This window comes from Gymnoscopelus microlampas (assembly GCF_963454915.1).
Source record: "Gymnoscopelus microlampas genome assembly, chromosome: 16".
NCBI classification, from domain to species: domain Eukaryota; kingdom Metazoa; phylum Chordata; class Actinopteri; order Myctophiformes; family Myctophidae; genus Gymnoscopelus; species Gymnoscopelus microlampas.
The window spans coordinates 31589985-31617712 of record NC_139953.1 but is presented as its reverse complement, the minus strand read 5'-3'; the positions used below and the strand labels follow the sequence as shown (position 1 = coordinate 31617712).

The 27728-nt window shown below is 43.5% G+C and overlaps 1 protein-coding gene across 2 annotated transcripts in view; it reads left to right on the top strand.

Annotated features, from left to right (window-relative positions):
- The window catches only part of sipa1l1 (signal-induced proliferation-associated 1 like 1), a 143751-nt gene that overhangs the window by 74165 nt on the left and 41858 nt on the right, over window positions 1-27728 (top strand). For both annotated transcript variants that reach the window (XM_084082845.1, XM_084082846.1), the window contains 7 exons: window positions 15358-15500; window positions 16872-18402; window positions 19039-19264; window positions 19903-20033; window positions 23794-23982; window positions 24821-24995; window positions 27077-27180. In XM_084082845.1, the coding sequence (XP_083938971.1) occupies window positions 17029-18402; window positions 19039-19264; window positions 19903-20033; window positions 23794-23982; window positions 24821-24995; window positions 27077-27180 (2199 nt within the window). In that variant the 5' untranslated portion in view covers window positions 15358-15500; window positions 16872-17028. The remainder of the gene's footprint in view (window positions 1-15357; window positions 15501-16871; window positions 18403-19038; window positions 19265-19902; window positions 20034-23793; window positions 23983-24820; window positions 24996-27076; window positions 27181-27728) is intronic.

The window sequence follows — 27728 nt, the reverse complement described above, 5'->3', positions numbered from 1 at the left end:
CATGAGTCAAGGCACATGTGTAAGCAAGTTTCACGACTTTCGGCCAAACGAGGCATGACTTATGCCTGTTTAAAGTCTGCCTTTTCAAAAAATTGCTATAGCGCCCCCTTTTGGCCAATTGGAGTAAGATTGGTTTCAGTGATATTTGGAATGACCCTGTACATTTCTGCAAAGTTTCAAAGAAATGTGAGTCTGCATGTATGTTTTAGGCACAGATGAATAATTTTCATAAAACTGTAATAGTTAAAATCTATCTCCTCCTGGGATTTTTGAGCAATCTGCACGAAACGTTTCGTACTTGAACTTTGGACCACTTTCTACAAAAATTTCCAACGGATTTTCCATAAGTGAAAAAATGCAGAAGTTAGGAGCCAATGACTGTTTTTCATATAATTCAAAATGGTGGGAGATCTAAAGGTCAGAGGTCAAAAGTCAGAGTGTGAAAGTTGTTAAGCATGAGGAGACGCATATGTGTATCCAAGTTTCATGGCTGTAGGTCAAACAGGGCATGAGTTGTACCTGTTCAAAGTTGGCATTTTCAATTGAGTGCTATAGCGCCACCTTTGGACGAAAGATTGTGAGAATTATTTTTTGATCGTTTTTCATGACCATCTACCATATGGCCGAGTTTCGTAAAAACCGACAGCGCGGTTCAGCCAGAACTGCGAAAAGTGGCAGAAGAAGAAGTGACAGAATAATGCGAATAACAATACGTGTCCAGAGCAGAGCTCTGGCCCCGTAAATATAGCTGCAAGCAGCGATAATACGGGGCCAGTGAATAGAGAGAGAGAGAGACATGGAAACGGAATAGATTGAAGAGAGAGAGAGTGACATGGAAACAATAGATTGATGAGAGAGAGAGATGGAAACATAATGGTTTGATTGGACATCTCAACCTACTGCCATTAACAGGATTCGAACTCTCAACCTTCAGACTAATAGGCTGCAACACTACCTATAGTGCTATAGCTTTGTCCAGGCTGATATTGTCTGTTGAAGATCATAAACTCTTGCCTTCTTTCATGAACCAAGCCCCTATTTCACTAACACTAAGATCACTCGTTCACAAGCCATTTACCAATGAAGAAATTGTACATCTCCTCAGAACCAAAACTAGTGAAAGTAGCCGATCTACAAGCTCACAAACCATGAAAAGTTGTGAGATTGTAGATCAGCTATTTTCAGAATGAAGTATGTCATACGTAAAAAACGTACTCTCAAATAAGCATTTCAGGTTATCTTTACCATTTGCACATGTATTCATTGATACAGTCATGTTGTTTGCAATTCAACTTAAATTAAGTCTACATCAAGTGAGGCTTGAACTGGCGACCTTGAGATTGTGAGGCATTCATTTAAGGGAGACGCCATTGGCCCAACAGACAAGTAACTGTGAAAAAGGAGGTCACACAGATGATACAGTTTCACGCAAATAGCTGAAAAATCCTGGGTTTAAGTGTTTTTCAAACTGCTCAAAATTGCGGACAATCTAAGGGCGGAGCTTAATGGTCAAATCGATACGTGTGTTCCTCATGAGTCAAGGCACATGTGTAAGCAAGTTTCACGACTTTCGGCCAAACGAGGCATGACTTATGCCTGTTTAAAGTCTGCATTTTCAAAAAATTGCTATAGCGCCCCCTTTTGGCCAATTGGAGTAAGATTGGTTTCAGTGATATTTGGAATGACCCTGTACATTTCTGCAAAGTTTCAAAGAAATGTGAGTCTGCATGTATGTTTTAGGCACAGATGAATAATTTTCATAAAACTGTAATAGTTAAAATCTATCTCCTCCTGGGATTTTTGAGCAATCTGCACGAAACGTTTACCACTTGAACTTTGGACCTCTGCCTACAAAAATTTCCAACGGATTTTCCATAAGTGAAAAAATGCAGAAGTTAGGAGCCAATGACTGTTTTTCATATAATTCAAAATGGTGGGAGATCTAAAGGTCAGAGGTCAAAAGTCAGACCACGAAAGTTGTCGGGCATGAAGAGACGCATGTGTGTATCGAAGTTTCATGGTTGTAGGTCAAACAGGGCATGAGTTGTACCTGTTCAAAGTTGGCACTTTCAATTGAGTGCTATAGCGCCACCCTTTGACGAATGAGTGTGAGAATTATTTCTTGGTAGTTTTTCATGAGCATCTACCATATGGCCGAGTTTCGTAAAAAGCGTATGCACGGTTAAGCCAGAACTGGCAAAAACAAGTATTTTTCAAACTGCTCAAAATTGCGGAAAATCTAAGGGCGGAGCTTAATGGTCAAATCGATACGTGTGTTCCTCATGAGTCAAGGCACATGTGTAAGCAAGTTTCACGACTTTCGGCCAAACGAGGCATGACTTATGCCTGTTTAAAGTCTGCCTTTTCAAAAAATTGCTATAGCGCTCCCTTTTGGCCAATTGGAGTAAGATTGGTTTCAGTGATATTTGGAATGACCCTGTACATTTCTGCAAAGTTTCAAAGAAATGTGAGTCTGCATGTATGTTTTAGGCACAGATGAATAATTTTCTTTAAACTGTAATAGTTAAAATCTATCTCCTCCTGGGATTTTTGAGCAATCTGCACGAAACGTTTAGCACTTGAACCTTGGACCACTGCCTACAAAAAATTCCAACGGATTTTCCATAAGTGAAAAAATGCAGAAGTTAGGAGCCAATGACTGTTTTTCATATAATTCAAAATGGTGGGAGATCTAAAGGTCAGAGGTCAAAAGTCAGACCACGAAAGTTGTCGGGCATGAAGAGACGCATGTGTGTATCGAAGTTTCATGGTTGTAGGTCAAACAGGGCATGAGTTGTACCTGTTCAAAGTTGGCACTTTCAATTGAGTGCTATAGCGCCACCCTTTGACGAATGAGTGTGAGAATTATTTTTTGGTAGTTTTTCATGACCATCTACCATATGGCCGAGTTTCGTAAAAAGCGACAGCACGGTTAAGCCAGAACTAAGATTAGCCTTGAATTGAGAGGGAGCGAAAAACAATTCGTAATATAGCTGCAAGCAGCGATAATACGGGGCCAGTGAATAGAGAGAGAGAGACATGGAAATGGAATAGATTGAAGAGAGAGAGAGAGTGACATGGAAACAATAGATTGATGAGAGAGAGAGATGGAAACATAATGGTTTGATTGGACATCTCAACCTACTGCCATTAACAGGATTCGAACTCTCAACCTTCAGACTAATAGGCTGCAACACTACCTATAGTGCTATAGCTTTGTCCAGGCTGATATTGTCTGTTGAAGATCATAAACTCTTGCCTTATTTCATGAACCAAGCCCCTGTTTCACTAACACTAAGATCACTCGTTCACAAACCATTTACCAATGAAGAAATTGTACCAAACCATGAAAAGTTGTGAGATTGTATCAGCTATTTTCAGAATGAAGTATGTCATACGTTGAAAAAACGTACTCTCAAATAAGCATTTCAGGTTATCTTTACCATTTGCAGATGTATTCATTGATACAGTCATGTTGTTTGCAATTCAACTTAAAGGGGAAATCCACCCATTTTCAATATTTAACTATGTCATTAATATAGCATAAAGGAGTTGTGTGGAAATAAGAAAAAAGTTCCCCCCTTTCTGTGTTGCCTTGAACTGGAGGATTGATTGTGGGTTTAACATTGCAAATTACAACATGATGAGTCATCACGTTGTAATTTGCAATGTTAAACTCACAATCAATCCTCCAGTTCAAGGCAAAAAGAAAAGGGGGGAACTTTTTTCTTATTTCCACACAACTCCTTTATGCTATATTAATGACATAGTTAAATATTGAAAATGGGTGGATTTCCCCTTTAAATGAAGTCTGCATCAAGTGAGGCTTGAACTGGCGACCTTGAGATTGTGAGGCATTCATTTAAGGGAGACGCCATTGGCCCAACAGACAAGTAACTGTGAAAAAGGAGATCACACAGATGATACAGTTCCACGCAAATAGCTGAGAAATCCTGGGTTTAAGTGTTTTTCAAACTGCTCAAAATTGCGGACAATCTAAGGGCGGAGCTTACTGGTCAAAGCGATACGTGTGTTCCTCATGAGTCAAGGCACATGTGTAAGCAAGTTTCACGACTTTCGGCCAAATGAGGCATGACTTATGCCTGTTTAAAGTCTGCCTTTTCAAAAAATTGCTATAGCGCCCCCTTTTGGCCAATTGGAGTGAGATTGGTTTCAGTGATATTTGGAATGACCCTGTACATTTCTGCCAAGTTTCAAATAAATGTGAGTCTGCATGTACGTTTTAGGCACAGATGAATAATTTTCATAAAACTGTAATAGTTAAAATCTATCTCCTCCTGGGATTTTTGAGCAATCTGCACGAAACATTTTACACATGAACTTTGGACCACTGCCTACAAAAATTTCCAACGGATTTTCCATAAGTGAAAAAATGCAGAAGTTAGGAGCCAATGACTGTTTTTCATATAATTCAAAATGGTGGGCGATCTAAAGGTCAGAGGTCAAAAGTCAGACCACGAAAGTTGTCGGGCATGAAGAGACGCATGTGTGTATCGAAGTTTCATGGTTGTAGGTCAAACAGGGCATGAGTTGTACCTGTTCAAAGTTGGCACTTTCAATTGAGTGCTATAGCGCCACCCTTTGACGAATGAGTGTGAGAATTATTTCTTGGTAGTTTTTCATGAGCATCTACCATATGGCCGAGTTTCGTAAAAAGCGTATGCACGGTTAAGCCAGAACTGGCAAAAACAAGTATTTTTCAAACTGCTCAAAATTGCGGAAAGTCTAAGGGCGGAGCTTAATGGTCAAATCGATACGTGTGTTCCTCATGAGTCAAGGCACATGTGTAAGCAAGTTTCACGACTTTCGGCCAAACGAGGCATGACTTATGCCTGTTTAAAGTCTGCCTTTTCAAAAAATTGCTATAGCGCCCCCTTTTGGCCAATTGGAGTAAGATTGGTTTCAGTGATATTTGGAATGACCCTCTACATTTCTGCAAAGTTTCAAAGAAATGTGAGTCTGCATGTATGTTTTAGGCACAGATGAATAATTTTCATAAAACTGTAATAGTTAAAATCTATCTCCTCCTGGGATTTTTGAGCAATCTGCACGAAACGTTTCACACTTGAACTTTGGACCACTTTCTACAAAAATTTCCAACGGATTTTCCATAAGTGAAAAAATGCAGAAGTTAGGAGCCAATGACTGTTTTTCATATAATTCAAAATGGTGGGAGATCTAAAGGTCAGAGGTCAAAAGTCAGAGTGTGAAAGTTGTTCAGCATGAGGAGACGCATATGTGTATCCAAGTTTCATGGCTGTAGGTCAAACAGGGCATGAGTTGTACCTGGTCAAAGTTGGCATTTTCAATTGAGTGCTATAGCGCCACCTTTGGACGAAAGATTGTGAGAATTATTTTTTGATCGTTTTTCATGACCATCTACCATATGGCCGAGTTTCGTAAAAACCGACTGCACGGTTCAGCCAGAACTGCGAAAAGTGGCAGAAGAAGAAGAAGAAGAAGAAGAAGAAGAAGTGACAGAATAATGCGAATAACAATACGTGTCCAGAGCAGAGCTCTGGCCCCGTAATGAAACTGAAACGAAAATGCATTTTTTGTTTAATAAAGAGGTGGAGACTGGAGAGACAAGGAGACTCCTAATACTGAACAAACACTCTATAGCAATGAGTACTATCAGAATATAGAGCTATTTAACAATTATTTTAACCAACGCAAATCACTTACCCTACCTTTAATGCTTGTCATTGGTTAAATATTTATAAAACACAGACGCACTTTCACATTCCCTTAGAAAATGTTTTAAAAAATAGCTGATCTACAAGCATTGTGAGCTTGTAGATCGGCTCTTTTTGCTTTTGCTTGACAAAAACAGAAACGGTAGAAAAATGGAGATACAAGGTTTCTGCCCGAAAGAAACGATATATACACACACACACACACACACACACACACACACACACACACACACACACACACACACACACACGCACACGCACACACACGCACACACATAAAGGCACACAGACAAACACACACCCCTCTACAGTATATGTACAGCTGACAGCAGGTGTGTCATATGAAAATTTGTCAAAGGGTGAGTCACATTGTGGCAAATTGACGTCAGTCTGTCTCTGTAGGAACAGGTTTATCATGATCTAACTTGATCAAAATTGTCAGTGGGGGAAGCACTACTCGATACTAAGTATTGTAGCACTACCACAATGTAGGAATACGCTGTTACAGGTCAAAAAGACCTGCATCCTAGATTTTACTTACAGTATGTAAACGTACACAAGTGTATTCTTGGCAAACACAAGTACTCATGCTTATATTTCACAATACTTTTGTTGTACTTAGTAGTGCATTAATGTGTCCATCACTTTAATGTTGAAGCTGGTAAAGGTGGGACAGATTTTGATTACTTCATGTGCTGCTTCGTAGCTTCACCTAGCGCACAGTGACTAGTAACCATATGGGACCACATAGTGTGCCAGGCTTTGTGTTTGTCCTTTTACTGGCGACCCCCACCCGGGCGTCCCTCCCTTGACCTTACTTTGAGAACCAGAGATCTACTATGTTGTCGTCAGACGAGCCCTGCAAACGGCGTTTCCGGTCATCTTCTCCATCCTTCATACTGTACATCCCGGCTAGCTCGCCAGTATTTCAGTCTTTACATTTCCACGCAGGTAAAACAGTTTGGCTGTGAATCAGTGGGTGGCACGCAGTGCAAAAACACACAGGCTGTTGGCAGCGCAGCAGCAACACAATGGAGGCTGATTAATGAATTCAGTGCACTGTGCTGCTGTGAGATTTGTCTAGGAATATTAACTAGGTCCAAATTACAGTGCTCTTGACATGAGACGGAGGAAGAGGATGCACTCGCGCACACACACACACACACACACACACACACACACACACACACACACACACACACACACACACACACACACACACACACACACACACACACACACACACACACACACACACACTGCCTGAGCAAATGCATTCAAGACATGTCTGCCCTTCTTTCTTTCTGAACCCCTCCTCTCCCTCCCTCTCATTGTTCAGGAGCTTGTACAGTGCTGGCCACTGTCATTCAAACAGTCGGCCTCGCTCTGTAATTATTAGCTTGTGTGTGACTCACGCTGCGGTCGGCTCACTAGAGACCGGACCACCTGTTCATCTGCCTCCAGCACATTTTCCAAAGGTCCGCCGGGCTCCTCCATTAGCCTTAATGTCCAGGACTATATAAAACCCTCGTACTGAGGATTCACACTTCTATATTAACCCATTAAGACCTGAGGCTGATTCTACAATGCCTTCTAAATCAGTAGTTTTCAAACTTTTTCATATCAAGGTTCCCCCAAAATGATACATATTTGGCCGTGAACGCCCCCATCTGAATAGGTTTTGTGTCAGGGACCCTCTACCCCCCAAAAGAGAAGAATGCAAATGTTTTCAAGCGCTTCAAGATTTTTAAAACATTTTCAAAAATAGCAGATGTACGAGCTCGCAGCGTGGCACGAAGTGACGTGCTGTGAGCTTGTATATCTGCTGTTTTCTCTATTTTTTGGCTTATGTGGTTAATCAGACTAATTGATTTAGAAGATTATTAAAAAATCTATTCTTTTTTTTAAATAAAAGTATAAGATATTTTAAACAATTATCACAAAAAAACCTTGCTTCTCGATTAACCTACGTGAGCAAGATTTAATCGGTTATATTGTTGGTTAAAGAATTTTGGTTTCGATGTATTTTTTGATGAATTGCCCCACCCTAATTGCAGGTCACAACTTCCATTCATGCAGCATTTCGTCTGTCAGGTGGAAACCATTATGTTACTTTTCAGGATTCAAATTCAAAAAACGGCAAAAGTGGTTTTGATGTTTTTTTGTGACGCTGTTGTATGATCAAGTAGGGCGTTAATTTATGAAAAAAAAAACATGTTAAAATAATGGAGATAGGAGTTTATATTGCCTGACAGCAAGGATTTGCCAGATGTAGAGGAGTCCCACTGACAGTGTTGTGGGGTTTCCAATGGAGCGGGCCAGCAGAAGAGGTCCGGCAGCTCTCTGGGGGGTTTAAGTCACATCGATGCTCCACAGTTACCGCAGCAGCCAGCCTGAGGCTTCATTTAACAGGGACACGTTTCCACCAAAAGGTTACAGAGGATCTGTCAGGCTAATTGGCCACGTGTGACTACCGAGGGTCACTGCCACGCCACCTCCATTCCTCCTCCCTCACTAACCTTCCACCTTCTGCCTTTACAAATGTCTGTTTAGCAGTGTGGGTGGAAGAAGTGCTCACGTTTTTTTTTTTTTCTTTTTACTTGAGTAAAAGTATCAATACCACCATGTAGAAATGCTCTTGTTACAAGAAGTAAAAGTCCGGTATTCAAAATTTTACTTGAGTGAAAGTACGAAAAAATTGGCATAGAAATGTACTTGGAGTACCAAAAATAAAAGTACTCAGCAGATCTACAAGCTCAGATCTATAAGCTTCGTTGTGAGCTTGTCAATCTGCTATTTTCAAATAGCAAAATGATACACGGCCGAAGTGGCTAGTGTATGTTTTGTAATGATAATCTAAATCTACAAAGTAACTAGTAATAACATTTTCAAATAATTTGTAGTGGAGTAAAAAGTACAATATTTGCCTCTCTGATGTAGAAGTAAAAGTATTGAAAATTGGAAATACTCCAATAAAAGTAAAAATACATAAAAACGTTACTCAAGTACAGTACTCGAGCAAATGTACTTAGTTACTTTCCACCACTGCTATTTAGCCACCTCTCTCTCATTCCCTGACTTTCTCTCCTACCATCATGTCAAACATTTGGTTCTCTCTGGCTCTGTGATTATATCTACATCTCTCCTGGTGTACTCTACTGTACTACCACCTCCCTATCTGTGGAAGCCAGAGAAAGGCCATCTTTTTTAGTCGGTTGCTGGGATACCAGGGAAAGTGAACATTGTGTGCGTGTGATTTCTTTTTTTTTGTCGCAGCACCTATTTAATGGGTTAAATGCACTGAATGTTCAGCATACCGCTAGTATCTCCAGGAAACAACAGAAGTGCCATCTAAATTCCTCGATTGCAGCGGTACATTTTTGTGCAACAGAGCTGACAATGTAGAGTAGTGGCTTTCAACCCTTTTCATATCAAGGTCCATTATGTATTCGTCATTTGAGCCACGGACCACCATTTGATAAGATTTAGACTCTCAGAACATAGAATATGTTGTTGTCGTTGGATAAGATTTTGTCCTCAATTCCATGCTGTATTGATGTGGTACCCATAGGAGAGACAACATGCAAACTTTGATCAAAAGAACAATTCTTTAATTAAGTAATGCAGATGTTTAACAATCATTTTAATATTGAGAGTGTAAAATGAAACCAAATGGACCCTTAAGGGTCCATTTGGTTTCATTTTACACTAATATGATAATACAATAGTAAAATAATGAAAATAATAATAGTAGTGATGTAAAAAAAAGGACCACTTTGAAACCTTGAAAAGTGCTTTCATTGTGATACCAATAAATAAGAATTAAAATATACTACGTAGGTTCCATTGATTTAAATGGCCCACCCGATATGACCACCTTGACTTTTTTACTGTTAGGATTTAGAAGACATTTGTAGAATCCCCAGAAGCTAAGATTTGAGTTAAAAATGTTCGCTTTAAAGACAAATAATATATAATCAAAGATTTGCACAAATTTTCATTTTTGAATAGCCTAAAGTGTAAAATAATGGTTACAGCTAAAAATCTAAAATGACACAGCCATGCGTTCCCGGATTGAAAGGGTTAAAGCACACTAGTGCTATACCCTACAAATAGCTAGGTAGAGAGCATGTTGCAACAGCAGGCTTAAATTTTACAGCGTGGTTAAAATGTCTCCATGTATCATTTAAAACATTCACGGGCGTTTTTAAGGGATTTCAGAGGGGAGTCTGAAATGTCAATACGCTTAGCTGCTGTTTACATACTGTGGAACCAATCGCTATATCCTACACCGGCAACGCAGCTGATGGTGATAAATTAATCATTTGGTTTACAAGACCCTGAATATTCCCACAGTCATTTTGTTTTAAATTCCTGCAAATAGCAAGCTGTGCAGTTGGATGCCAGCCTCCTTTTTTTAACCAAGCACAGATGTCTCCACACACTATATAAATCAGTTGATTTGTCGAGGCGCTCTTTCTTTGCCTCTTGGAAAGAATACCACGTTTCTCTAGTGTGTGTCTGATGCCTTTTGTCTAGGACCACAACCTTGTACTAACCGACCATACAATTCCCTCACTATTCAATGACAAGAAGCCTCTTGTGATCTAGCACATCAATCAGCCAATCACGTTCACGTTGGACAGAGTAGTGCCTCCAGTGTGCCTGACTCTGCCATGTCTGTATAATGCGGTATAAATCTCTGAATGTTAAGCAAACGCGTCAGCTAGTACGTACTCTCGCTCCGGGGCCTATTATCAGCAGAACAGGCTGTGAGAGGCTGTGAGATTGAGAATCCTCCACATTTCAATCACACTGTTTATTTAACCCTTTAAGACCGGGAACGCAGTATCTGTGTGTCATTTTTTTTATTTCTTTGGGCTATTCAAAAATAGCAGATATACAAGCTCATAGCGCGGCACCGAGTGCCGCGCTATGAGCTTGTAGATCTGCTATTTTTGAAAAATCGTGAACATTTGAGCAAATCTTTGAATATATGTTCTTTTAAAGCGAACATTTTTTAACTCAAATCTTTGCTTCTGGGGGTCCCTGGAACAAAATATTTTGAGATGGGGGTCCGAGGCCAAATTGAACCATTGATATTATAGCAACAAAACAAAAACTGTTTTAAAAAACTGTTTTAAATTGATTTAGAAGACGTATTGATGTAGAATCCCCAGAAGCAGTAAGATATGAGTTAGAAATGTTCGCTTAAAAAATATATATATATTCAAAGATGTGCACACATTTTCACGATTTTTCAAAAATAGCAGATATACAAGCTCATAGCGCGGCACCGAGTGCCGCGCTATGAGCTTGTATATCTGCTATTTTTTAATAGCCCAAAGAAATCTAAAAAACACAGATGCGTTCCAGGTCTTAATGGATTAAGGGTTTCTGGCTATACATTTGCCCTCGGCAGTTCAGCACAGCACAGCCACCCCTCCTCCTTCTAAAGTCAACCATTCATGCTCTACGGCTGTGACTTGGTAAATGGCCTGTCACAGTGGATGGTTGAAGAAGCCGCCTGCTTCAATAATGGAGGAATCACAGGCTGAGAGGCAATGCACGTCAAAGTCTCTTCTCCCCGTCTCTCTCCTCCACTGATGTCAGTCAGTTTGCTCTGACCGTCTGTCCGGCAGGTTGTTAGGCCCGTCCCAGTGTCCATCACTTTGGTCCCCGAGAACTCCTGGGAAGCTGACCTCTTACTGATTTTAGTGACTCTTGCGCCACCATTAGACCAGTTTCTAAATGTACACAATATCTCAACCGTAAAGCACGTATAGGCTCTATGCACAGCAGCCATATTGTGGAAGAAATTCACAGGTGTTACCAATGATACTAATGAAGGCTCTGTTCCATTCTGGTCAAACAGAGTCAGGGTTGCTGATATTGTGCATTGTAATAGAATAATAATATTCCGTTCGGATGAAGTTGTTGATGATTTATTAGGAAGATTTCAGCAAAGAGACAGCAGATCGACATAAACATAGCTACACACATACAAATCGCTGACACAGTGATAGTAGCATGGGGGAAAGAGCTCAGCTGTTAGATTGACAGCTGTAGCCGAGAAGAGTGGTTTGACTAAAGACCCCTGCTGTGAGTTTAAACCTCTATGGTTCAGATAAAGTTAGACGGTACAGAATAGATAGAAGGACAGGTTGGCTTTCTTAAAATATCCATTACAGCATGTTGGCTCACTGGAAACACTCTGCTACACCAGTCGGTCTAAAATGTGGGTCCGGGTACCCTCATGGTTCCTTAAGGGCTTTCCAAATGGCCCCTTACGGGTGTGTAACTCTGAGAGTGTTCAAATGGAACCAAATGGACCCGTAAAATGTGGGTCCATTTGGTTCCATTTGTACACTCTCAGAGTTATGGGGGTCGTGGAAATTAAAATGTCTGAGAACTACTGTGCCACACTAATGTAACAGAGCCTTCATTAGTATCATTGGTAACACCTGTGAAGGAAGTGATAATATGGCTGCTGTGCATAGAGCCTATTGCCTTGAAACGTATTGCGCAGAGCAAAGATGCATCCTACTGATTGTTGGTGACCCCCATGGCCAAGTTTGTTGTTGGGTGTAAAGAGCAGCAGAGCTTTTAGACACCCTAATAGTGGACGTTTGTTACTGACTGACTGACTACTCATTGGTGAAAAGGACATGCGCCAAAGGGGGCGTGACGTGCGGTCATATCTCATATCTTGTCTGTTAGCTATTTGCAGAGTTGGAGAGACAAGATCGAACCGTTGTAGTGTTTAGTGTCCCTGTCCAATCCTCATACGATTTCAGCATAACTTTAAATGTAATTTACATAACTACATGTCATTTCATATAATACACACACCACATTTAACAAAGCACCTCGTGGTTATCTCGATTTTGTTTATACACAATATGTTAATTCATACAAATTCTAGCAAACAAACGTGTGCTGGCTACAGCCTGGGGGTTTTGATAATATATTTTTTTGTTCTCCAAAGTGTCCCCTGGTTCTGAAAACCGTAGGTCTGTCACATCTTATTTAAATGTAGACTAATCGCTGAGGACCATTATTACTACAACATGCTTTTGGTCTTGCCAGCTTGGCTGCTTAAACGTTTTCTATCAGGGAGACAGTTAAAACTCTTACGAAGCTTAAATTCGTTGCCTCAGGCGCAGAAGGCAACCCCTTCAGGGGAAGCTGATCTGTATTCATTCCAACTCAGTAGGACAATGCCCCTCCTTATTTCAAACATTCACCTTCATTATTCAGTTAATATCCACTCAAGACAATTTGAGTGTCTGGGGAAATATCGTCGGTTTGGCCCTTGCTGCTTGATGATTCTCTAACAAATTATTGCACAGTATGAAGCACCTCTTCAAAATGAATAATTGATTATCTTCCGTAAAAGCTGGCCAGTGGGCCTTTTTACTCGTACTACGGTATGCAATATGAGTTTATCTGCAAGCCAAATCTCTGTTTCTGTCTGTCTGTCTGTTTGTCTGTGCCCCAACACCTTAAGGGCGATGTATACTACCAACTACCAAGTATAAATCAGGCTGTAGTACGTAAGTGAGGCTAGGGAGACGGATTTCTCAGCTTTTGACTTTGTGCTTGTTGTTACACTACAAACTTCATCAGACAGTCTAGTCAAACAGATGCTCTAATGTTGTGCAGAATAAAACTGCCACTCACGAGGCAGGGGTCAGGATCTAGCTCTGTCAGTATGAGCCGAGGGAGGGAGGCTGACAGACTAGAAAAATGTTTTGCACAGATGGCGCCGTAAATGAACTCACAGTCAGTAACAAAGCGAGCGATACTGCACTGGTGTGAATTGAGTGGAACAACTTTCAATGGCTGCGAAGAGCCCTTTAGGCTATACTGCCACATTGTCCTTGATATGAACAACCAAGTTGATGTCTGCGGGCCTTTATCTGTGTATTAGTATTATACTGTGTCTTGTGTACCGACACGTTCCATGAAAGGTTATGTCCTTTGTGTAAAGGTGTTTTTGATTCTGCTCATTTATTTTCCAGTTGTCATTTAACATGTGCAACTATTGATGCTTGTACAAGGATACTTTGAAGAATAGAATAGTTACACTATTGTCAATGGAAAACTGGATGGTACAAGGTTTGAAATCACGGCTTTCCAGTTAAAAAAAGCGCCTTTTCTGTCTCTCTCTCTCTAACCACTGGTCATCCAAGATGTTCCTCATTAACAGGGAAATGAAGTGTGTTAATGAACTGCTGTAGCCTTGTAAACACACCCCCCCCCTTCCGGAAATCTCATTTGCATTTGATTTCAGGAATTGGTCTGTCCTGCAGACCTATATGGGCAATTTGGCTGTGGGCTGGAGCTGGGCGGGAGTAATACCGTTGACTGACAACCCCTTCAGCCAATCAGCAGTTCGTTCCCCTTCAGCCAATCAGCAGTTTGTTTCCCCGACCACCAGACAACGTGACGCAGGGGGACTTGTGAAAGGGCAATGCCGAAAATAGGTTGCTTTATTCGGATACATGCGTGTCACTGTAACTTTTTATTTTGAAATAGGCTCTGTCATGATTAATTGACCATAAATATTAGGGTTGTCCGATATTGGCTCTTTTACCGATAACCGATATACCGATATTGTCCAACTCTTAATTACCGATACCGATATCAACCGATACCGATATATGCGGGGTTATTGTGATTAGGGTAAGCTCAAATGTCATATCACACACACCATATACAGTAAGAACTCCTGTAACTTATTTATAAAGCAAAAAAAAAAAACAGAATGTTCTATTTTTGTCGGCTGTGCTCTGCTCCATTCGGGTTCACTCGGGTTCCACCTGATTGGCCTACCTCCGCCGCACAGAACAATGAGCGAGGACGCTGATTGGAGAGTTCATGTTATGAACTCCGCAGAAACGCCCTGACAGCCCTGCAGGCCCAGACTCACTCCTGATATCAAATGGAAATGAGATTTCCGGAGGGAGGGGTTTACCAGGCTAGAACTGCTGTGGTTCTGTGTTCTCTCCGTTTCCCCGGTTAGTCCCCTGGTAGTAGCAGCCTCCCTATCATCTGAACCAAGATTTGTAGGTCAGCTTTGATGCTGTGCAACTTGTAACAGCCTCTCACTTCCTCTCTGTTGTTCCCTTACCCCTCGTCTTTTGTTGTTTCCTCTATCTCCCTTGTCAATATCTACAGTTGTACGGGTATATAGTATTGCATACTGTTGGTCTGTTTTGACGGCACTTCTTGTTTTCTTTTTCTGTATTGCTGTATACAACAGTACTTTCTTTCCTTACTCTTTACCTGTAACTTTATTACTCTTTACCTGTAACTAGATTTCTTTGGCTATAGCAGATATACAATACATATATATACATATAGCAGATATACAAGCTCGTAGCGCGGCACCGAGTGTCGCGCTACGAGCTTGTAGATCTGCTATTTTTTTTTAAATCGTGAAAATGTGTGCAAATCTTTGAATATATTATATATTTTTTAAGACCTTTTTTGAATCGGCCTCAGGTCTTAATGGGTTAACTGATGTGCTGCCTCTGGGCGACTGATATCCCCCCGCGGGATCAATAAAGGTGTCTATCTATAAAGGTATCTACTGTATCTATCTAATACCCCCCCCCCCCTTTCTTCTACACAGGATCTCAGCTGGTCTATCTCAAGTTGAGTCCAGTCCGGTTGTCTATGGCCAGAATGCAGTCCATCCTGTAGGAACTGTGGCTCACAGCAAACCTCCGCCATTTCCTTCCTTCCTTCCTTCCATCAACCTCCAGCTCTGTGAAGGTGATCATTTTTTTCTGCAGTCTCCATAATGGTTAGCCTATCGCCTTACAGGGATATGCTAACCTTATTACCAACCGCAAGACCAGTTTGAATTTGACATTAACTCAATTTACTGCCGTGCACTTTGGAGCAGGGGTGCAGCCAAAGGTCAATGCAAATGCTCATGCTGATCGTTGCTGTTGTGGTGCGTTTGCATATTATTTGTGAGTTTGCATAATATATTTAATACCCACTGTACACTATAGACTGTCAAACCTTATAAATGTGCAGGTATATATTGTATATTCAAACATGTATTACCTCCACTAACATTCATTACAGAAATAGAGGTAATATCTGATATGTCTTTGCTGTCGCAACATGCAAATTATTTTAATGGCAAGTGGTGATGAGATATGCCCACTGACATGGTAGAACTGAGCCTGTAATCTGTTTATGAACTTTCACTCCCTAATGATTGTTGGGTGGATGTTTCAGTCTAGCAATGCATTATCTGAAAGGCTATGAGTATGTAGGGCACAAAATACTGGACAGTCACAGGTGGAATGTATGCCAGTGTTGGCATTGCATGTAAATTGAATCAAGTGACCCTTTAAGACCTGAAGCCGATTCTACAAAATGTCTTCTAAATCCTAACAGTATTCTGAAAAACGTATGTTTCTATATCAGTGGTGCTCAAACTTTTTCATGTCAAGGACCGCAAAATGTATATGTATTTGGCCGCGGACCCCCATCTCAAAATATTTTGTTCCAGGGACCCCCCAGAAGCAAAGATTTGAGTTACAAATGTTCGCTTTAAAATATATATATTAAAAGATTTGCACAAATGTTCTCGATTTTTCAAAAATAGCAGATCTACAAGCTCATAGCGCGGCACTCGGTGCCGCGCTATGAGCTTGTATATCTGCTATTTTTGAATAGCCAAAGTGTAAAATAATGCTTTTTAGCTCAAATCAAAAAGTGACACCGATGCTTCTCCCGGTCTTAACTCATACACTGCCACTGACGTAATAAACGTAATTATTCCCGTTTACCAAACCTGCCACAGACGTAAAAAACGTAATTATTAATTTTTCCCCAAAAAATTTTTTTTTTTTTTTTTTTTTTTTTTTCACCCAAAGACCAAGGAGATATGATTTTTCGAAGGAAAAGACTCCCATCCACTTCCTTGTTAACTTAAAGCTTAAAAATTCTGTATCTCAGCTCCAGAGTACTTTTTTTTTTTTTATGAAAAATCTCTGGCAGTGGGCAAACGCGGCCAGCAATAAGTCTGGCAGTGAATGAGTTAATGGGTTAATTGACAAAGCATTCTGTGCGGTGCTTTTATGAAGGTCACTTAGCATGAGCTTTGCTGCTTCTTCTCTCCTCCAGCACCCCATGAATTGGTGAGGTTCCTCTCGGTGAACATAATGCTGCAGACCTTCATCTGAGGCCCCCATCGCTCCCCCTCCCATCCACCACCCCCTCCCCCTACCTCGCCTTCCCCCTCTCCTGGCTGTCCTTCCCCCCCCCCCCCAGCTCCTCTGCCATGACCAGCCTGAAGCGCTCCCAGACGGAGCGCTCGGTCGGGGGCTCGGTGCCCGCCACCGACGAGTTCTACACCCGCCGCCTGCGACTGCCCAACGGCGGGGCGCCGCCGCCCCGCAGCGAGAGCGCCCACATCTCCTCGTCCGCCGTCGCCACCAACCCCGGCGTGCCCAAGATGGGGGTGCGGGCCCGCGTGGCCGACTGGCCCCCCAGGAAAGACGGGGGAGGCGGGGCGATTTGGCACATCACGGTGGAAACGGACTCTCCCAGCACCACCATGACCAGCTCTTCGGGGTCAGGAAGCGCAGAGAGAGAGAGAGATCGGGTTGGAGGAGGTGGTGGTGGAGGAGGAGGAGGAGGAGGCGGCGGGGGGTCGGCCGTCACAGCCCACAGCAACCTGTCAGCGAAGCTGGGTCACCTGATCAGCCCCCAGGACTCGTCCATGCTGCGTAACATCCACAACACCCTGAAGAACAAGATGCAAAGCAAAGGCAAAGACAACCGCTTCCTCTCGCCCGACGGCTACCTGGGCTCGCCGCGCAAAGGCATGCGGCGCATCCGCCAGCGCAGCAACAGCGACATTACCATCAGCGAGCTGGACGGCGACGGCGGCGAGGGCTGGTCCTTCTCCGGGTGGACGCCCATGCACCGCGAGTACGGCAGCACGTCGTCCATCGACAAGCACGGCGTGTCCGGGGAGAGCTTCTTCGACATGCTGAAGGGCTACCAGTCCACCGACGACCAGCGCAGCCCGGCGCCGGAGAGGCTGGGCGAGCTTCTCACCGTCGCCCCCATCAAACAGCCCGCCCTGGACCTGCCCGACGGGGGGCCGCCCAGAGGCAGCCCCGCCAGCCGGCTGAAGGAACGGGAGAAGCACCTGAAGAGGAGGTCGAAGTCGGAGACGGGCGGAGAATCGATATTCCGCAAGCTTCGCAACGTCAAGGCGGAGGGCGATTCGTCCCGGGCCGGCTCGGACGCGGAGGACGGGGGCAAGGGAGACGAGATCGGCCCGCCCGCCAAGCCCTGGGTCTGCCAGAAAGGCTTCGCCCACTTCGACGTTCAGTCGCTGATGTTCGACCTCAACGAGGTCATCCACGGCAGGCAGTCCGGAGGCAAGCGCAAGAACACCACCACCGGGGCGTCTGCCGCCGCCGCCGCCGCCTCCTCCTCCTCCTCCAATCAGAGCGGGGGGTACGGCTCGCCCTGCGGCTCGCAGGAGGAGCTCAGCACCAAGGAGGGGACGGGGGGAGGACACGGCACCGGTCCTGCCCTCGATCCCGGGGACGACAAGAGCAACGACCTGGTGCTCAGCTGCCCCTGCTTCAGGAACGAGATAGGAGGAGAGGGTGAAAGGAGCATCTGTCCCTCCAAACAGGTTAGACTGATCTGTATGTTGTTGTCTGTTGTTTTTTCCCACATTAGTCAACATGCTCACAAGCTGCTAGTTTGCCAATGCAGGGATGATGCCATTCAGATTTTTCCTCTATAGAGCGACTTTGCCACTGAACACCACATTGTGATTTGTATGGCTTTGCTCACAAACTGCTCACATAGTAACTACTGATACCTAAAGATCACAGACAGCATGACGGCCATGTACTGAATATTTAAATTTTTGAGTGGTGCTAGCCACTCCAAGGACGGACTTTGTGTGTGTGTCTGTCCGTCCGTCCGTCCGTCCGTCCGTATGAGCATGGCCTCAACAGCTGCAGCTGATTGCAACACAAAGATGCAACCAGTTTACACTAATTAACTCATCAAAGGCACCACTCTCTTCAGACTGGGTGTGATTTTTTTTCTTTTTCTTTTTTGCTTATTTGTCCTTTGCTTTAACCACTTGAAGCCTAACGCACCTATTCTGGGGCAAAATGTGCAGATCTACAAGCTTACAGTACATAGAAAAGCGCTATATAAATCTGATTACGGTATTATTATTGTTGGATTGCGATGGGTTGACTTGAAATTGTCACATGTTCCCTGTGTAACTGGGCCTGGGTCTCTGGTCTCCCAGCAGGGGAGCATCGGTAGCGGTGGGAGCTCCGGCAGCAATTCGGGCAGCACGGAAGAAGGGGGGCCACTGGAGGCCACCCTCTCCACCCACTTCACCAACGCCGGCGTGGCCGTGCTGGAGGCGCCCAAGGACGGGCCGGGCCAGCACGGCGACAGGACCAAGCGCTACATCGTGGAGCACGTGGACCTCGGCGCCTATTACTACCGCAAGTACTTCTATCTGAGAGGTGAGAGCTCTGCCGCGGACTGACTGACCACTCATGCATTGCATTCAGTTTTCGGGGCCATTTTTATGGTCGTGGCTCTATAGCAATTTTATTTCACGGACCCGGTCCTTGAAACTGGGTTAGAACGCCCTCAAGGAACGCTGAGGGTCCCTGGGCAGTGTTGCCAGATTCTGTGAGAGAAACAAGCAACCCGGTCTAGGAAAACCAGCCCAAAAGAAGCGACGATGGGCCACATGAGCACTTTAACATATACGATCAGCTATTTGAAAATAGCAGATCTACAAGCTCACAACGCGTCGCGATGCGACGCGTTGTGAGCATGTAGATCGGCTATTTTCAAATAAAATCTTCCTGGGAAAGTTAAGTATAATAAGCAGATCTGGCAACCCTGTCCCTGGGCCCCATTTTTGAGAACCACTGCTCTATAGGATGCAGAGCCATCTAGGAGAGGCTGTGTGTGTGTGTTAGTGTGTGTGTGTGTGTGTGTGTGTGTGTGTGTGTGTGTGTGTGTGTGTGTCTCTCTCTTGACAAAAATGTTGTTCTTCTCTTACCCTCTGTTCTCTTTTTTTCTCTCCACATGCATTCCTGGTTTTCGTAACCAACCACCATTCATCTCTCATCCATCTGTCCGCCTCCAGAGCACTGGAACTACCTGGGGGTGGATGAGACCTTGGGGCCGGTGGCGGTGAGTCTGCGGAGGGAGAAAGTGGACGAGCACAAAGAGCACGGCCAACAGTACAACTACAGGGTCATCTTCAGGACCAGCGAGGTACAACAACACCACAGATATCACACTGTCACTTACTTGTGTGTAGGGGAGGGTGCGACAGTTAATGGCTTAATGTGTGCTGGTGTTGCTCTGTGCTAGCTGTGTGGTCTCTGGGAGACCATGACGACACTGTGATGTTGACCATGCCTGACCTTGAGGGTTTCAAGCAGTGTTTATAAAAGAGAGACATACGGCTGCAAGTATTTATTCCTTTCTCAGTGATTATTTTATTGATTACTCTTTCGATTAGTCGAATAATTGAGAGGCACGTTTAAGAATATGTATTTTAATTTTAATGTTTTGTACGTCAATGAATGGGCGTGAATTGTTTGATTAACCACTTAAGCACTATTTCATACTTCTACAGTAGCTCACAAACACAAAAGCATCATGGACCAGCAGTTTTTCACTATTCGTAAATACATCTTTATTTCTAATCAATTACAGATGTGCCACTTCAAAACTTCACACGTTACTGTTCTTTCCCTGAAAGTCCCCTGAAATTGCATGTTTTTCCTCCCTTTTCTGCCCTTAAAATCCACTGTTTTGCCCCTGAAAAGAAGTTGTCACTACACCCCCCCATTTTTCCCTTCAACAGACACCCATATACATGAGAACAAAAGAATGTGTTGAAGAAGGTGTCAGACTCATTATGAGGCGAAAGGTGATTTGACCAGTTGCTCAAATTAATTAGCATCATAAAAGCAGTGATCATCAAAATAATTCACCATTTTAAATGCCCTTCTTTGTCCCTCTTATTTCCCTGGGAATCCCCTGAAAATTTACTGTCTTGGCGATGGCAGGACATGTGAAGTTTTGAAGTGGCACATCTGTACATCGATTAGTCTTCAGGAAACACTACCCTTCCTCTTTGCCTGGCCTACTTGTTGTTAACTAGTTGTACGAACTCTTGTTTTATTGTTGTATTGTTTTATTGGATCTTGTTTAGTCGATACACTCATTTGTTTTAGTTCTTGCTCATTTGATTTAGCTATTTTGTCTCATCTGTTTAAGAAAGTAGGTAGCTGATATATTGCACTTTTACCTTTGCGCTAAGTATACTCTTGGTTGCTTGTTTTTGCAGAAAATACACTTAAGACTTCTGGTGATTAGTAGTTTTGTTCCCTACCTATGTTGAATGCACTTATTGTAAGTCGCTTTGGATAAAAGCGTCTGCTAAATGACTGTAATGTACAGTAATGTAATGTAGTTTGATTAACTGTTGCACCCATAATTACAAATATACTGTATGTGGCTCTTCTGTCCAACCTCACCCTTGAGGGTGGACCCAGCTCACATCCAAGTGTAGTTACATGAATGCATGCATGTGATGTTCCTACTCGTCTGTACCGCGGGCCCCGTGTGAATTAAAGCAGCGCTCACTGCCGTCTTTCCTTCTATAGAAGCACTTCTAAACCCCAGATAAAGCATTTCTTCATCCCCCAAGCCCTACCGCCCACACACACACTCGCTCTGTCAAGGAGCGGAGCACTGCTATTTCCTAGCTAAAAGAGGCAGATGCCAATATAATAATGGCAGAGGTACTTGTGTATAGAGTGAAAAAAATCATGGCTCCCCTATAGAAGCTTGCCCGTGAGTAATAACCATGTCAATCTCTCTCTCGGGATGACGCATGGCCCACTGCACAGCCTCCCCCCTTCCTATTTTATCCCCCCCTCCCTGCTATTTTCAGAGTGGGAAGCTGGGCAGGTATTTGTGTACGCATACTGTATGTGTGTGTGTGGGTGGGCTGCTGCAGCGTGTGGGCAGTGTCGGTGTCGGTGAGAAAAAGGCCCAGTGTCCGCGGAGAGGAGAGCCATTGTCCCCCGGAGCTCTTGTTTCTCCTCACTTCAAGAGAGCGGCGTGGCGCGACTGTGCAGACACGCACACACATGCAACACAGACTTGTGTCGGTTATCCGTGGGAGCCACACTGGAGCTGCTACTATCCGATCCCCCCGCCTGTGTTTATTTGGTCTTGGTACATGTGCAGGTCCCCTTCTATTGCTCTTCTGATTTATTCATGGAGACTGTCCTCCTGGAGTATGTTTTTACCCTGCATTCCCGAGACTCTACATGGAGGAAGCTCAACAACAACAGCGAAAGCCCACACACATTCTGTTATGAGCGCTGTGTGAGAACACGCTGCTTTCTCTGTCTGGGTGAAGCTAGCATGCTGACACTCATCAGTAGTTCTATTCAAAGCGAGTGTGTCTGCTTGGCCCAGAGCTCGGTGCAGCTAATTATTTTACTACGGCTCAGGCCGGTCCCATGTTTCTAAAAGGAGGCCAATTTGGGCAAATTACTTACAACTATTCCTGACCTTAAGGGCGTCTGGGTGGCGCAGTGGTAAGGTTCCTGCCAACCCCAGCCACTGCAGCGGCTAGTGTTTTGAATCCTTTATACGTGTTACCCGTTAGAATATGCTGCTGAACCATTCAAATTAAGCTATGGGGGAGCTGACCCGTACGGCAAACGGGTATGGCACCTGGGACTACAGTTGGTGTATCCTTCAGTAAAAGGCTGCCTACAAATCGACTACATTTTATGTTAGATTAGTTAGGTTAGATCTTGCATTACATATGCAGTCTTGGTACATCTGGTACATCTGCTCACATAATCGGCGTCACGTCACATTGGATTTTTTCTGTATCTAAGAAAATCTAAGAAATCACAAATGTTTTTGACTGAGTGTAAACGTGCTTCTGTGGGGACAGTGAATCGCGTGATTTCTTACTGTAGTTTTCCAATGCTATTTCTGGGTGTGAATCTGAGAGTAATAGCATGTTCCTCTGCATGCATTATCCTCCCGGTGAAACACGACAGTGGCAAAGGACTACGATACAAGGGGGAATTGAGAAACGGCATAACGACTAAATTGGGAGAAAAGTGGAGAAAATGAATTGCAGTGTCTAGAAAGTTTTGGCGTCTCTTTAAGATCAGTTGTAAAAGTGCTTTTTCTCTGTTGTGTGATCATATGATGAGCTGAGGCATGGTGTGTGAGTCCTCATAAAGGCTTGCTATAAAGTATGACAGTCCCACAGTAATGACAGGCCTCCCTTGTGGTTGGACACATCAGAGCAAAACCACAACTCTTTTAAAGCTATTGTTTTTTTGTCCATTTTCCTTTGTATCTGCCTGTTTGTGTTTGTCTACTTATTTGATTATATTAAAACAGTGTCTGCTAGCATGTCTGCTGTATAATTTGCATTTGGATGAAGCTATATTAAAACATTTTAAGAGGATCAGAAGATGATCAGCTGGCCCAGTGACGCCGCAATAATGGCAATATTTGAGTCTCGGTCACAGCCTTTTTAACCCATTCAATCCGGGAACGCATCAGATTTTATAGCTATAACCATTGTTTTCACTTTGGATATTAAAAAATAGCAGATCTACAAGCTCTTAGCGCAGCACCGAGTGCCACGCTACAAGCTTGTAGATCTGCTATTTTTGAAAAATTGTGGACATTTTTGAAATATCTTTGAATATATATATATTTTCAAGCAAACATCTTTAACTTAGTCTTTGCTTCTGTGGGGTGGTGGGGGTCCCTGGGGGTCCTCCGATGGGGGTCAGAGGCCAAATACATATCATTTTGGGGGTCCTTGACATGGAAAAAGGTTGAGCACCACTGATATAGCAACATAGGTTTTTTCTAACATAACTGTTAGGATTTAGAAGACATTTGTAGAATTGGCCTCAGGTCTTGATGAGTTCCATTCCTTCCATTTCCTCTTTTTTGCGTCCCTCCTGTCCAGCTGAACACGCTGCGTGGCTCCGTCCTGGAGGACGCGGTGCCTTCTACCTCCAAGCACGGCCTGGCCCGGGGCCTGCCTCTCAAGGAGGTGCTGGAGTATCTGGTGCCCGAGCTGAACGCCCACTGCCTGCGCCTGGCCCTCAACACGCCCAAGGTCACCGAGCAGCTGATGAAGCTGGACGAGCAGGGGGTAAGCAGGGGGGAGGGATCTGGGGGATAGACGGAGCGAAAATGGCCCTTGAAAAATCATACAATAAGATGTCCGTAGACATTAAGAGGATGTTGATAATTTCTATCTAATTTGAAACTACTACTTTATATATATAATAGAAGAAAAAAATGTAATCCACCACTAGCTGGTTGTTCATTTAGTATCAATGATTCACTGTGTCACAGTGAGCCTACAATAGTTTGTTATCTCCGGCAAGGTTATGTTTTCACCCGTGTGTGAGTGTGAGTGACTGTCCTTGGCTAATCTCGCAAACTACACCAAATACATTTATTTTGGGTCTCAAGCTGAAAACATTTGGGAAGTTCCTGTTTTAGAAAGTCGGCACAGGTCACACATGACCATGTGAACAAAGCAGTTTGAACCTGCACAATCTCACATGCACACAGCATTACTGCTCATATAAGAGTCACCTTTCACTAGAGCCTCAAAACGTGCTCTTGTCGGAAAAGTGATTTTGCGTCTTTCTTCGGCATGTAGCAACGGGAGCAATTGTGAGAACCCCAACGCCATTTCTTTCAAATGATGCCATGACTTCTTTTTTTTTCTCCAGAAAACATTTAGTCACTGTCGGGCAGAAACCTTGTATCTCCATATTTGAACTATTCATGTTTTTTCTTAAATGAACAGCCCTACTCCGTCAATTGTCATTTCTCCTGTAATGACATGCCCAAATTATGGTCGTCAGTAACGTAACAGTAAACTAACGGTTTTGGAACATACAAGGTTTCCGCCTGACAGCTGCGAGTGACATAATTTCTCCCCAGTAATCCCCCCCCCCCCCCCCATGTGTGTGTAGCTGAGTTTCCAGCTGAAGGTGGGGGTGATGTACTGCATGGCGGGCCAGAGCAGCGAGGAGGAGATGTACAACAACGAATCTGCCGGTCCCGCTCTGGAGGAGTTCCTCCAGCTGCTGGGCGAGAGGGTCCGACTCAAGGGCTTCACCAAGTACCGCGCTCAGCTGGACACTAAGAGTACGACACACACACACATACACGCACACGTCAGCCGATGTAGAGTCTCGAATTTGTCATGCTACTCTCCTGGTGTTGTCCCAGCATGACATTTTGAAATTATCGTGATTTGAAGTCATAATGCCCGCCCTTACTTACACATCAGGTACTGTACCCGCCTGGCTTAGTTCAGTTCACCTTGCATTTATGGGAGGTTATTCTGTTTTCTATTCATGCATAAAAGAATAATGCTTATGCTAAGCTTGACTGGACAAAACAGAGCATTGCCTAAACTAAATTGTGTCATCAAACGTCTCTGAGTCTAGTTATTCTCAGGCTGAGCAAAGCTGTCTCTCTGTCCTCATCAGTCTAGCTGAATCTGTCCTGGGGTTACTAATAGCAGCATTTCATTGACCACAATGAATCCAAGCACTGAACTTTAAATGCATAGATCTCTCAAGACCCGAGTACTGACCCAATTTTCTTGCTTTTATTGAAGCGTTTATAGAATATGAGCTTCGGGGCCATTGGGGAGAAGACGAAAAAAAATAAAGATTCCATTAAAATCCATTTAACAGCCTTTCACACAGTACAATCCGGAGTGTTCGTTTAACTCTTAAGGCCATTTTTACACTCTGAGTCTGAAGAGTTAAAGTAACCCTCCAGATTTTGCTGTATTTGTTTGGAACAAGGCTGAGGAGGGGAAACTAAATTGCTTTGCTGCAGTTTCATTCTCAGATAAAGGAGTTGAGCTTACTTCACTTGTGTCTCTCCCGCTGCTTCTCATAACCGCCCCGTCCACCCCTTCCACCCAATACTACTTAATTAACCCCAAACCCATATTGCAACACTCAAATAGACTTATGTCTCATTGGTTAATGTGGCCCTTCCTCGGAAACTCCCTATTGAATGAGTGCAATTGAGTTAGGAAGCTTTGCGGATTACACATCCTTTCAACGCCCTATGACTGGTTGAGAGTATGCGAGGAGATCTTTGGCAGACTGTAGAGCCTTAAGACTGGTTGAGTCTATGCGAGGAGAGCTTTGGCAGACTGCGGAGCCTTATGACTGGTTGAGTCTATGCGAGGAGATCTTTGGCAGACTGTGGAGCCTTATGACTGGTTGAGTCTATGCGAGGAGAGCTTTGGCAGACTGCGGAGCCTTATGACTGGTTGAGTCTATGCGAGGAGAGCTTTGGTAGACTGTGGAGCCTTATGACTGGTTGAGTCTATGCGAGGAGAGCTTTGGCAGACTGTGGAGCTGGTCGTACAGCGCGTGCAGGAGGCCGCAGTTTACTTTCAGCCGCAGCCTGAGCCTTGTAAGAAAATTACACAACACAGTGAGATGGGAAAGATAATGACATCCACATAGGATTTTGGGAGATTAAAAAAAAAAGTCTTCTCTTGAGAAGACTTTTGTTCAATAAATCTGCATTGCATTGAGGCTACGAGTGAGCAACTGCTTTCTCTCTTGAACTTGATCACTTCACTGTGGTCGGCACCTCCGCAGCATTGGTGTGCGCTCCTCTCTTTGTGTCATCATAGCCAATGGGAACATGCCAGACCAGCGGTGTGGTCGTTTAACTACTGCCTCTGATCTGTACAGCAACACCCCAGTGCATTTCCACACTGACAATTCCACTTACAGCGTTTATTTATTCTATTTGTTTTAATTTACCTTTCTCTTGCTTCTTTTTGAAATGGTTTTGTGGGTGTAATTGTGCATGTACATTTTGTGTGTGTGAAGAGTGTGCAGGACTGTTTTATAAAAGACACCATAGTTGACTTCCCCACATACATAGTAAAACTCCCAAGAGTGTACAATTAGAACCAATTGGACCCGCAAGTGCCTGTTTGATTCCATTTGTACACTCTCAGAGTTACTGGAAATTAACGCTGGGGATTTTAGGTGAGGTGAGTAATAGTGTTGTCCTCCACATGCATTACGTCCTCCCGGTCGGTTCGCCTCACTGGCTGGTGAGCCAGTAGGGAGCAACAGACACAACAATAACACATAGGTGTGTGGGGAATTTGGGAATTGGCATGACTAATAAAGCTGTGTAGACAACGGCATCCACTCTAATCTGTGCGTTTCCTCCTCCAGCTGACTCGACAGGTACCCACTCCCTGTACACCACATACAAGGACTACGAGATCATGTTCCACGTGTCCACCATGCTGCCATACACACCCAACAACAAGCAGCAGGTAATTCAGTTCCAATGTTAACGCCACTATTCTGTTAAGTGCGTTTGTTTTACTTTAATTATTTGTGTGTGTGTGTGTGTGTGTGTGTGTGTGTGTGTGTGTGTGTGTGTGTGTGTGTGTGTGTGTGTGTGTGTGTGTGTGTGTGTGTGTGTGTGTGTGTGTGTATATAAAATCTGGTATATTTTTGAAGTTGCATCAGTGGCAATGAATGTTAAGTTGGCTTTGTGGACACTGACTATAAACCTAGATTGATTATATTTTTTTACTTAGCCATATTATATGTGGAAAGACCCTCTGTTTATGGTCTAAGAGTGTACAAATGGAACCAAAGGGACCCTTACAACACATTCACTGCCTGAATTATTTTCACTGCCTATTATTATTCATGCCCGAGATTTTTCAAAGAAAAAAAAAAAGTACTCAGGAGCCGAGATACAGAATTTTAAAGTTTTAAGTTAACAAGGAAGTGGATAGGAGTCTAGATCTTTGAAAAATCATATCTCCTTGGTCTTTGGGTCAAATTAAAAAAAAAAAGATCTAGGCAATCA